Source organism: Ahaetulla prasina, chromosome 2 (assembly GCF_028640845.1).
Source record: "Ahaetulla prasina isolate Xishuangbanna chromosome 2, ASM2864084v1, whole genome shotgun sequence".
NCBI lineage: Eukaryota > Metazoa > Chordata > Lepidosauria > Squamata > Colubridae > Ahaetulla > Ahaetulla prasina.
In genome coordinates this window covers 65127156-65139883 of record NC_080540.1, presented here as the reverse complement: position 1 = coordinate 65139883, position 12728 = coordinate 65127156, and the positions used below count along the sequence as shown (strand labels likewise).

The window sequence follows — 12728 nt, the reverse complement described above, 5'->3', positions numbered from 1 at the left end:
CTGTATATTGCACCAGTCAAAAAAAGGGCTGTGAAAATATTTATTGACCCCTCACATCCTGGACATAAACTGTTTCAACTCTTACCTTCAAAACAACACTACAGAGCACTGCACACCAGAACAACTAGACACAAGAACAGTTTTTTCCCCAACGCCATCACTCTGTTGAACAAATAATTCCCTCAACACTGTCAAACTATTGAGTAAATCTGCACTACTATTAATCTCATCGTTCCCATCACCCATCTCCTTCCACTTATGACTGTATGACTGTAACTTTGTTGCTTGTATCCTTACGATTTATATTGATATTGTTTCCTGATTGCTTATTTGTACCCTATGACTATCATTAAATGTTGTAAGTGTTGTACCTTGATGAAGGTATCTTTTCTTTTATGTACAGAGAACATATGCACCAAGATAAATTCCTTGTGTGTCCAATCACACTTGGCCAATAAAAAATTCTATTCTAGTCCAACCCTTTGCTTAGGCAAGAAATCCTACACCACTTCAGACGAATGGTTATTATTAACCAATCTTAAAAACTTCCAGTGTTGGAGCATTCAAATACTTGGTCTTTTATTTTAGGGGAGGCCCAAAAATGGGTTCAGGAGTGATCCACAGAGATTGTAATAAAGCATAATCAGATTTCAATAGGCTTTGTTGCTTAATCTTGCACACTTGAAACTGTGTGGACTTTAACTCCAAGAATTCCCCAGTCAATACTGAGGAATTCTGGGAGTTGATGCCCACACATCTTCAAATGGCCAAGGTTGAGAAGCACAGCCTTAGCTGATAGTGTGAACTCTGCTGCTGAAGTTAAGCGAAATGGATCGTTGAGTAGGAGCTTGCACCATAATGCCAGATTGTTTTCTTTCTAACCAAAACACAGCATCTTAGAGATTCGGCTAAACTGTCATTACTGGTACCTAGCATAACACCCCAACCCCCACTGCTCCCTGCATTCCCATTTCATCACTTTTAGTGTCCTGAGGCAGCAAATCTGCATTGTCTTTTCTTTCCCACCCACCAATTTTTTCAGTTCCTCCCCTCAGTGTTTTTTTTAAACTTTCCCCATTTCCCTTCCCACCCAAAACAAAACTTTCTGTTCCATGAATACAAAATATTGTTATACTGTATGTATAACCAAAACTTGCATCCAATTCTGTGCACGAAATGGCTCATGGACATAAAGCTTGGGACATTCCTATTAACAAAATACCTGAATTTGGGGGTCTTTTTGTATTTCAACCAAGATAGACTTTTATCTTTCTTTTTAAACTTCCTACTAGGAATCACCCTAGAACATTTGAATATCTCTCTTTTTTCTTAACAAGAGAGTTTTATTACGGCTAACATGGTATGATTTTTTTTGTAATATTAGGAATCTAGCAGTGAGAAAATGATGTAGTTTTTGCCTTTAGAAAAATATGCAAGTTTTCTTGCAAGTTTTCAGGGGAAAAAACCCTGATGTTCTTCTGTTGAGTCATTATTTCAAGCCAGTCATCTCTTCTTGCTAAAATCCCCATAGCACCTACCAGGTTCCTTCTCCACTTTTAATGCCACAGGAGAAAAAAAACACATCAAAGGATTGCTGAAAGAATGGCATCCTTACCTCTCATATTTTAAAAAGAAAAGAGAAAAATTATAAGATCTTGGTTGAAGTTTATTACAGTTTCCTAAGGCTGTACAGCACATATGAAAAGTGTTTTACAAATGCACTAACACCAGCAAAGCTCATTTCCTTAAAGCAGAAAAACATCTGTCTCCTTTGGAAAGCTTGGAAGGCTGGTTTCTTGTTTGACCAGCTGTGTATTTGTATGCAGACATTTCCACTGGGACTGCTGGCACAGCTGTACCTGCACCCACGTATGCAAACAGCGACAGGCAGTCTTTGGAACAGCTATGAAGGATGTAAGACTTTAGCACTTCAGAAGCCTGCGTGGGGAGTGGGGGGGAAGCTTCCCTTTGCTACTATATTTTGCAAAGCACTCTAAATGTTTTATCCAGCCCCTGTAATGGTCCCTTTTAAAATCAGGTTTATTTCCACTTTTAAATAGAAGTAATTCTAATGCAATATGCCATAACTTGCCAGTAGCATCCTTTTCTATAAATCCAGTCAACTTCCAAACACTCAGTCATATACAATATTCAGCATAAAAAAGAGCAATATACAGAAGCTGGCAGAAAAATACAGGAAAAAATCTCAGAATATTTAACCCATTAAAGAAACTTAAAAAATATTTTTTTTAGAAGGGAGATTCCAGCATGAAATTGAATTAAATTGTCCCAGAAAACTCTTTAGACCTTACTCTATAATGATACTTATAGATGAATTGGACTTTGACTCCTATACATAAATAGGATGAAACTTAAGGAAAACTGAGTTGGAATCTAAAACTCTTGGTTAGCATTAGGTTTTGCAAATAAGTAGAGTTACCAGGATTTAGTGTGAGGATTTAGCAATCATGATAAATGTATTTTATTTATACATTTATTTATTGACATAAATTGCAGTAAGGTCAGCTTTTATATTTGGGATTTAACATGGCAATGAAGAAGTCAAAATGAAACCGGTCATAAATTATAAGTAAAACAAATAATGGGAGTAGACAATGGGGAAAAACAATGGGATTATAGTTTTGAAACAGCTAGATGTCCACAGATGGTCTGCTGACATTAAGCCACAATCAATCAGTGTTCAAAACACATGACACAGTTTTCCTTCAAAAAATAACTAAGATACCCAAGCTCTTTTTTTGGGTGGGGGGTGTTAAAATTAAAGAATTTGAACCTGTAATAATTTCACCAAAAGCATTTTAAGGTATATAGATCTAGTAGGATGTTAGAAGTAGTTTAAGCTTGTAGCAGTTTCTTCCCGATCTTAACATACATCATACATCTTAACATACATCATACATCTAATTCTGAGATAGTTTTTTTTAAGTTTCATGTGCACAATTTGTCCATTCTAAAATATATTGATTACAATTAAATGATTCCAACTCAGTATTTTGCAAAGTCATATATTTCCGTAACTTTACATCTACCACAAAATACCCATCAGCTATATAAAAGGCTTAAAACAGACAGTAAACAGGTGCATTTAATTTAATAGAACTGCACTTCAGTTACACTGGATCCTAGAAAATGGAATTCCCAGTACAACTTCATTGTTCTGTTGATTCACAGAGCAGTTAAATCACTTAGACAACACATTTGCAACCCTCAGATCCCTTTGCAGCATTCTTGATCAGGTTCTTTTAGTCGTGCAAATATGTAGTCTGATGCCTACTTTTTAAAGCAGGCATTTACCTGTGGAGAAAGAAAACAGAAATTAAGGTATTTTTTTTGACGGTTACTGATAGCTGTTGCCTAATAAAGTATTTATTTTAAGCTTGCTTTACTTTATATAGTAATACACTTTCTACATCCTTTCTGATAAATCTATTTGTGACACAGACATAAGTAAATTTATTTTACTGACTATTACAGGTAGTCCTTGTTTAGTGACCACCATTGGGACCACCATTAAGCAAAGCAGTTGATAAGTATAATCGCAACTCTGCTCATAGTCTTACTTCAGCTTTTTTTTGCAGACCTGTGAAGATAAATGCAAGGACTGGTTGCAAGGTTACTTTTTATCTCCATGATAACTGCGAATGGCCATTGTGTGAGACAATCACTAAACAAGGACTACCTATACTAGGAAACATGTTATACATGTAGGATATATCCATTCCCATTTTTCCTAATCTCAAATCTTATTTTATGTAATATACATTTACCTTTTGAATTTAGCGTATGGCAAAATTCAAAAAGGTAAATGTATATTGCCATATGCTAAGTAAATCAATAAAATAAATAAATAAACCTTTTTGAATAAGGATAAAAATGAAATAGAAAAGCTCATCCACTTGATCTACAAGTGGATTTAAAATTCTGCAAGATTATTCTTGTAACGTTAAGCATTATTTTTTTTTAGCTGAATTCAGTGTGACTTTTATGCAGAGCATCTTAAGAAGAAAAGGATGAGCTACCTTCCTCATCCACCACCAGCCATTGGTGGGGGATTTGGACCTCCAAAGTGGGTTATTCGACCCATTCTACGACGAGGAAATCCTGGAGGTCTAAGAGAAACAAAGATCAAATTAAAAAGCAGCAATTGCCACCTCTGTGGTCACATTTTGGCATTACAATAATGTAGATTAAAAACTGTTTTAATGTGAACAAAGTATATAGTCATGTGTGCTGTTAACAGATATGATTGTATTTAGGTAACCCCATTTGTGACATATTTTGAATTAGACAAATACAGAGATATCTTTTCCAAAGCAGAATGAACCCAACGAACTCATGGTTAGAAAATAAATACCAGAAAAAAGAATTAAGTACAGGTAGTCCTTGACTTACAACTTTAATTGAGCCTGAAAAAAATAAGCTTAGAGACCACCAAGTATCCCTGAGCTACAAATATTCTCTTCTGTTTTTGCAGTCTTAAATTGTGGCATTAAGCAAGTCGTCACTTGACCAGCCCAATTTTACAATCTTTTTTTGTCATGGTCATTAAACTAATGAAATAGTTTTCTTCACTGGGCATTTTTTTTTTGAAAATGCAGCCAGTTTCCAAGCATCCAAAATTGAACATGTGACCATGGAAATATGTGCATCTGTCAAAATTAAAGGATTGTAAGTAGCTCTGGAGAGGTCCATACTTATGTGAAAACCTCTTATATGTCTGTGACGATAAACAAACCATAACAGAGTTGAAATTCCCCTGGCAGGAGGAAGCAAGCAAGAAAAATTATATAGCTTGGTCTTTCATGAATTTAGCTCTGAATCTTAGAAGACATAATCTGATGAATGTAGCAATGCATCTTTTATCATTTGCACTCAAAATCAATTATACTTAAGTATGGAAATGTAACTTATAATGGAAATAATACAGAAGAGCTTAAGCTTTATAAATTTGTAGACACACCAGAAAAACACAATGACTTTTAACCACTGCACTCCAATTTTTCACACTGTATTTCATCTAAATTAAAGTTGAAAAAAGCAATACCCTCTTCCATCATCGTATCTTGAAGAAGAGAAAGATGTGTAGCCTCTCCTCAAATCTGGGTGAATAATGCTCTGAAAACTAAAATGAAAATCTCTGTTAACTGAAATAAAGATCCGAAATATTCAGTATTTTTAGAACTATGTGCAACATTTTAAAAATAACCAATGCTAAAGATCAAGCAATTGGTTGTTCTAAATTTATTTTCCAAACACAGAAATAGATTGAAATAGAACAGAAAATAAAATGTTATTGTTAGCAGACCCCTCAAAACCAAATACAAAATTATAAGATGAGAATTAAATGTGATACAATCAGTTAAGTGATTTTTATAATGCAAGGGTTAAATAAATGAAGTTAACTATCCTATATAAAATCATAATTTTCCAATGTGTAACAATGGACAATAGTCAATATATAATAAAACTTGAGGAACCCAGCATTAGCTAACTTATAGCTCTTTCTGGATGGAACTATTTAATGTCTCACTACATATCCATTTCGTCATTTGCTGAATTGAAAAAGAATAGCTAAAATGTCCAAAGACTTACAAAATATAACATCTAAATGGTATTGCAGACTGATAGGTCATATAGGCCAGCACTAGACAGTTCGCTGCCTATGGAAGACAAGATAATACTATCATTATGTTCCACATATAAATGGATATTAACAATAGCTGAATTCCATTTTGTTGTTCATGAGAAAATAAGATCCTGGATCAGAAAATATTGTCAGGAAATACGGACCACACTACAGTACCCAATCCTTTGCCTCCACAATTTCTCATCACTCATCAAGGCTGGGAAGTACTTTCACGTTGCCTAATGGCGGAAGCTTGACCTTTTAAGGAATAGCTAACATTTTTGAATGTTAGATATTAGAAATGTTAGAAATTTTATTTTAAAGTTATTTAATCCAGCTAATCTTTTAATTCAATATGGATTCAGAGGTGTTACAAGCACAGTCCAGTTTGAGGGACAGCTATTAAATCCTGGGTTTAGAAAATTTAGAACTCCGTCGCCTTCGACATGACCTGAGTTTAACTCATAGAATCATCTATTACAATGCCCTTCCTGTTGAAGACTACTTCAGCTTCAATCACAACAATACACAAGCACACAATAGATTTAAGCTTAATGTTAACCGCTTCAAGCTTGATTGCAGAAAATATGATTTCAGTAACAGAGTTGTTAATGCCTGGAATGCACTACCTGACTCTGTGGTCTCTTCCCAAAATCCCCAAAGCTTTAACCAAAAACTATCTACTATTGACCTCACCCCATCCTAAGAGGTCTGTAAGGGGCGTGCATAAGAGCACCAACGTGCCTATCGTTCCTGTCCTAATGTTCCCTTTGATTGTATACAATTTCATATAGTTATTACATACTTATGATTTTATATATATGCTTATATATTGTATAATTATTTCATGCTTATGCTTATATATACTGTTGTGACAAATAATAAATATTCGTGCAAATATTAGTTCAGCTTTCTCCAGATATTCAAGGATACTCCAAAAATCGTTAGTTTTTCCAAAAACTCCATTATACAAGGAATTCTATACATAGAGAAGCTATGTATTTATTTGTACATATCTAAATTTTATAAAGTAATACAGATTTATAATCTTACAAAATTACTGCTGAAAATTCAACCTTGTTGAATTTTGTAATTTCCTTTCACGTCTTTTGTTAAGATATTGACTATATGCTTTCATTAATTTTAATCAAAAACTCCACAAGAAGAGCAATAAGAATGAGTTTCTTCTACTCCATTGGAGTTTTGCTAAATAAATTTAACTGTAAAATGCATTCATTATATATACTAATCTACTCAGGCCTGAAGTGTCTCAAGGGGATTAATAATGGCATAAATCATGTTTTTTTTTTAATCTGAGGGAAAAACTTCACTTACAACATAACTATGAAATCTGCTATTCCCCAGAAGAAGTCAGTTATAGATGACAAACTCCATGGAGCCCGACTCCGGTTATCCAAAACTTGTCCTACAACCCAGAACAAACAATGATTACTATTTTGAAATAATAACGGCAATCATCCTATACCGTAATAAAAGAACTGATCATACAATACTAATAATTCAACGGGTTTTTTTTAATAAACCCAGGCATGGCCATTCTTTCATTGTTCAGGATAATAATATTAGTTCCAGAAGCGACCAATCAAATCAAAACAAAAGATGACATTTAATAAAAAGGCCATGATAATGCAAGACAGAGTGATTCCCCCTCCGCGCCCCTTTAAAGAGTGATCTTTTCACCGGCGGATCCACAGGGATTCCTTTCAGCGCGTATTGCCGGGAGGACTCCAGCCCAACTTGGTACCCAAGAGGAAAGTAGCAAGCGGCCAGGTTTACCGATCGAGCCTGTAAACCCCAAGGCTGTGTTACGCCTTTGCTGCGCTGCTCCCGCCCTCCCTCGGGATCCAAGCCAGGCAAAACAGAACGCTGAGACACCTCAACGTTTCCCCTCCCCAGAATAGGGGCTTCCCACCCACCATCAATAAATCTCCGGTTCTCACCGTTCGAAATGTAAACCATCCTTACGCCGCCCCGCCACCGCCTGAGACTGCCCGGCAATCCCCTAGCCGACCCCTCGGTGTTCTTTCTCTTGCTCCGCCCCTTCAACCAAGGAAGTCAGCGCTGGGAAGACTCCATTGGCTGAGAGCTCAGGGCTGGCCCGTGGCGTCACCGTCGTTTCGACGCTTCCTTTCCCACCCCCTCGTCTTTTTTTTTTTTTTGTCTCAGGAATATAGAGCTAGAAATGTAGAAGGGAGATGGCTTTGTAAGGGAAAGGAGATTCGAATGCCCATCACTTTAAAACGCTCATTCCGTTATTGTATCTCTGCCTGACATAAGTAAATGTTGGTCGAGGCATGATGGAAGGAATGCAATGAACGACAAAAAGTTTGCTTCCTGAACACTTTTGGATGTTCCTTATAATTTTTGGCTGCTAATCGTGAAGATAAACTGTAATTCAACCTATTAACATAATTTTATTTATTTATTTATTTATTTATTTATTTATTTATTTATTTATTTATTTATTTATTTATTTATTTATTTATTTATTTTGTCAAGCATGTATTAGATAACAGATATAAGTATAAACATGATTATGAATACATGAAATGGATACAAATAAAAGGGAACATTAGGACAGGGATGGTAGGCACGCTGGTGCACTTTATGCACCTCTGTTACATACCTCTTAGAAATGGGGTGAGGTCGATAGTAGACAATATTTTTTAATTCATTTTTTAATGTTTTACTGACATCTGTTTTTACACAATAGCAATGTATAGGTAGTCCTCAACTTACAACAGTTCATTTAGTGACTGTTAGAGGTTACATCATCACTGAATAAAGTGATTTGTTTTCACATTTGGCAATCATTGCACCATCCCCATGATCACATGATCAAAATTCAGATACTTAACAACTGACTTATTTATGACTGTCACAGTCTCCAGTGGTCATGTGATCCCCTTTTGCAAACTTCTGACAAGCAAAATCAATGGGGTAGCCAAATTCACTTAATAACCATTGCTAATTTACAACTGCAGCAATTCACTTAACAACTGTATCAAGAAAGGTCGTAAAATGGGGTAAAACCAGGGGTGAAATGCTCCCGGTTCGGACCGGATCGCCTGATCTGGTAGCGATGGTGGTGGGTGGTTCGGAGAACTGGTAGCAAAAATCCCTGCCCCCCCAGCTGAGCCGCACGATCATCAGAGGTTTTTTTTTTTTAGTTTTGAAAGCAGTTTTTCTTCAGTCGAAAAAATGCTTTTAAAAGTAAAAAAAAAAAGCCTCTGATGATCATGCGGCTCAGCTGGGATTGCCAGAGAAAAAAATGCTTTTAAAGGGTTCTGGCAATCAGGCAACTCAGCTGGGATCGTCAGAGCACTTTAAAAGCTTTATTTCTTCTGGAGCGCCCAGCTGAGTTGTCTGATCATCACAGGCTTTTAAAAGCATTTTTTTACAACCTCTTCGGCTGAAGAGGTTGTAGAAAAAAATGCTTTTAAAAGTAAAAAAAAAAGGTGGCCACACCCACCCAGTCACATTACCCCCACCACCACCAACCCATGCCCACAGAATCAGTAGTAACAAATTTTACATTTCACCCCTGGGTAAAACTCATTTATCAAAAGCAATACACTCCATTATTTTTATTTTGTGTGTAAGGGAGGCATCTTATGTATAAATTAGAATATGCCTCGAAAATTATGAGTTGTAAAAATTTTTTTAATTGAAATGGAAAATTTCTGAAGCTACTAAGTATGTTTCCAATTAGCATAATCATCTCTAAATCTGCCTAGATATTTGACTACATTGCTAGGAAGGGTTGATAACAGAGATGAAATCCTTGCTACTCCATTTTTAAAATAATCACCCAAAAAGCAAACTTTATACAAGTTTGAAACTTTAAACAGGTTCAGAAAATCTTCTAGACCACATCTCTGTGTCAGTAATTTATTAGTACTAAAAATGTTATGTAAATGTTTTAATTACTCAAAGTCATAATGTGGGGCATACCTGGTGACAACCATAGCCCTAATAAGGTTTAACTTTAACATATTTAATTTCTTTCTTGTCTACATTTGTTTACTCCCAAAGAGGAAAACATGATGGGTATGTTTGCATACATCCATGTACTTGTATGTTTATACATTTGAATGCATGCATGTATGCAAGGGTGAAATCTACTTACCTTCCTTACCAGTTCTGAAGTGCATGTGCCACATGTGTGTGCGGGCTTCGCTAGCACGCATGTGTGTCACATGTGCGCGCAGATTTGTGCATGCGCAAAACCTTCTGTGCATGTGCAGAAGGTAAAAAACACATTACTTCCTGGTGAAAACCAGGAAGTAATGACACCCGGGCGGGTGGGCGGAGCTTTGCTCCACCATCGCTACCAGATCGCCGAACCACCGACCATGGGTGCTAACGGATTGTCAAATCCGGTCAGAACCAGGAGCATTTCACCCCTGCATGTATGTATGTTCCTCCCATGTGTTTGAGTCTAAAAGAGCACTTAATAGAGCATGGGTGTCAAACTTGCTGCGTTGTGTTAATGTCACGTGATGTACCACAATATTTTTTGCCTTCGTGGAGCTGGAGTGGGTATGGCCTGCGCATGACGCATAAAGCCTGTGGGCCGCCAATTTGACACCACTGTGATAGAGGAATTCCTCATGGAGTTTCTATTTTATATCAACCTTGCTATCAGCCGTTGAGATATATTAGAGGACAATTCCTGCCATTCTCCACTAATAGGCAGAGGAAAGCCTTCTTACATTCGGCGTAACAATTGCTTACCATTTGAGATGTAAGACATTGATGTCTTTTCCTTCCAGATCTTTTGTTTGTTTGTTTCTCTTTCTCACTCCACTTGACCTCAAGGGTTTCTGATCTTCTTAAATGAGAGGTACATATGCATATAATCTGTTGCCTGGGAACTGCTAACAGAATATATCATAATTGTTGCCATGCCAACAGTTATAATGGTACAGTTTCAGATTATACCTATTGCCTGGTCCTATGGGACTTCCAAATATAACACAAAGATACTATAAAAATCTCATAAAGATACTTAAAGTATTCCTTATTTCTTGCATTCCTTATATTCCTTCCAAATATCATAAAGATACTTATTTTATTTATAGTTGATGCACATTGATATTTTGGGTTTTATGGGGCAAAGCTAAAACTAACAACACATTACAAAACCAGCCGTTGGATATGTTTGTTTGTTTGTTTGTTTTATATCCCACTTTCATTTTGTACAGCTCAGGTTGTTATACATAATACTCCATCCTCTTATTTTCCCACAACAACTCCCTTGTGTGGTAGGCTGAGCCAAGAGAATGCGACTAGCCCAAAGTCATCCAGTCAGCTTTTCTGCTAAAAGAACTAGAATTCACAATCTCCTAGCTTCTAGTCCAGTATTTTAATCACTATATCCAACTGGCTGAATGTAGAAGTGATCAGAAATATTCGTTCTTTATAAAATTTAAAAAACACCAATTGATTTAGTGCTTGTTTTTTATTGCTAAATGTGTATACTCACAGATTAAAGTAAACATGGCCATTCATGTTTATTGAGCAAACAACCATAAATAAGCATCCACAAGTTTCTAAAAGTTTAGGGATATTAATTTTCTTCGACGGGGCCATTTTATTGGTGACCATGAGATGCATTTAGCATAAAGGTGGGAGGAGAATTGTTCTGGACTGAAAAAAATACAAAGTGGAGACTGCTATGTTATTAATATTAACAGGAATTAGATTTTCCTTGTTTTACCTCTCATTTCAATAGGGAGAGAAGTTAGGGTGTTTCATTAGCCTGCAAGGTTTTTGAATGCAGTTCAGACTCTGATAAATCCAATGAAACTCTGAACACGAGGCCACTGATATTTATTATTGATCAAGATTAAGCTGGGCGACCTTTTATCTCCCAACTTAAACAGAGCAGGCAGAGAGAGAGAAAAAAAGCAGAAGCCGCCACCCTGCAAAAACTTTTTCTAGAACTTCTTATAGTTTACACAGCTTCCACAGATCGTCATTGTATTAGAAACATAATTTCATATCCATTAGTTTATGCAAACATCATGATTTTCTCAGTGCTCTTCAAACAAATGACCTTAGAAGGGAAAAGGAATACATTTTCTGGCCTATAGCCCAGATCTTTGTTAGGGGGTGCTATCTCACATTAGGTTGCTGAGAATACACATTTTAACTTACAAGCAGAATTCACATTTTGCATTTCACAGGTTACTTTGCTAGGCTACTTGGCAATTAGCCTGGAGGCTTTATCTATGCAGATAGAGCATTAGGTCACAATGGAGCTTCTCTCAGCAGCAATAACAAAAGCTGAGTTAGGTTACATTCGGTGTATGCTCTAATTCTTTCAAGCCTTTAAAGTATACAGGTAGTTCTCAACTTACAACAGTTTGTTTAGTGACCATTCAAAGTTATAATGGCACTGAAAATTGGGACTTATGCAGGGGTGAAATGTAAAATTTGTTACTACTGGTTCTGTGGGCATGGCTTGGTGGGAGTGGGGGTAATGTGACTGGGTGGGTGTGGCCAACTTTTTTTTTTTACTTTTAAAAACATTTTTTTCTATAACCTCTTTGGTTGAAGAGGTTGTAAAAAAATGCTTTTAAAAGCCTGTGATGATCAGGCAACTCATCTGGGCTCTCCAGAGGAAAAAAGGCTTTTAAAGGGTTCTGACGATCCCAGCTGAGTTGCCTGATCGCCAGAACTCTTTAAAAGCTTTTTTTTTTTTTACAGCCTCTTCGGCCAAAGAGCTTGTAGAAAAAATGCTTTGAAAAGATTCTGACAATCCCAGCTGAGTATCAGAGGCTTTTTTTTTAACCTTTAAAAGCATTTTTTCGGCCGAAGAAAAAATGCTTTTAAAAGTTTAAAAAAAACCTCTGATGATCGTGCAGCTCAGCTGGGCATGTGGGGGAAGTGGGGGCAGGGATTTTTGCTACCGGTTCTCCGAACCACCTGCTGCCATCGCTACCAGATCAGGTGATCCGGTCCGAACTGGGAGCATTTCACCCCTGGACTTATGACTGTTTTTCACAGTTCATGCAGCATCTCCATGATCATGTGATTAAAATTCAGATGCTTG

The 12728-nt window shown here is 36.6% G+C and overlaps 1 protein-coding gene across 2 annotated transcripts; it reads right to left on the bottom strand.

Annotated features, from left to right (window-relative positions):
* Positions 1–4036: 4036 nt before the first annotated feature.
* SELENOK (selenoprotein K) lies at positions 4037–7709 on the bottom strand. Of its 2 annotated transcripts, none has more exons than XM_058172630.1 (4): positions 7609–7709; positions 6983–7073; positions 5066–5143; positions 4037–4130 (listed from the first exon to the last, which is right to left on the bottom strand). In XM_058172630.1, exons 1-4 carry the CDS (start codon positions 7625–7627, stop codon positions 4037–4039), a joined length of 282 nt encoding a protein of 93 aa, XP_058028613.1. In that variant the 5' UTR covers positions 7628–7709. The 2 variants fall into 2 exon arrangements, with proteins under 2 accessions (XP_058028613.1, XP_058028615.1); XM_058172632.1 differs by having other exon boundaries at positions 4046–4130.
* Positions 7710–12728: the final 5019 nt, after the last annotated feature.

Coding starts and splice junctions, on each gene's coding strand:
- SELENOK (XM_058172632.1), bottom strand. Junction 5,144..6,982: donor GCAGATTTCATAGTTATGTT/GTAAGTGAAGTT, acceptor TTTTCATTTTAG/TTTTCAGAGCATTATTCACC. Junction 4,131..5,065: donor AGATACGATGATGGAAGAGG/GTATTGCTTTTT, acceptor TGTTTCTCTTAG/ACCTCCAGGATTTCCTCGTC.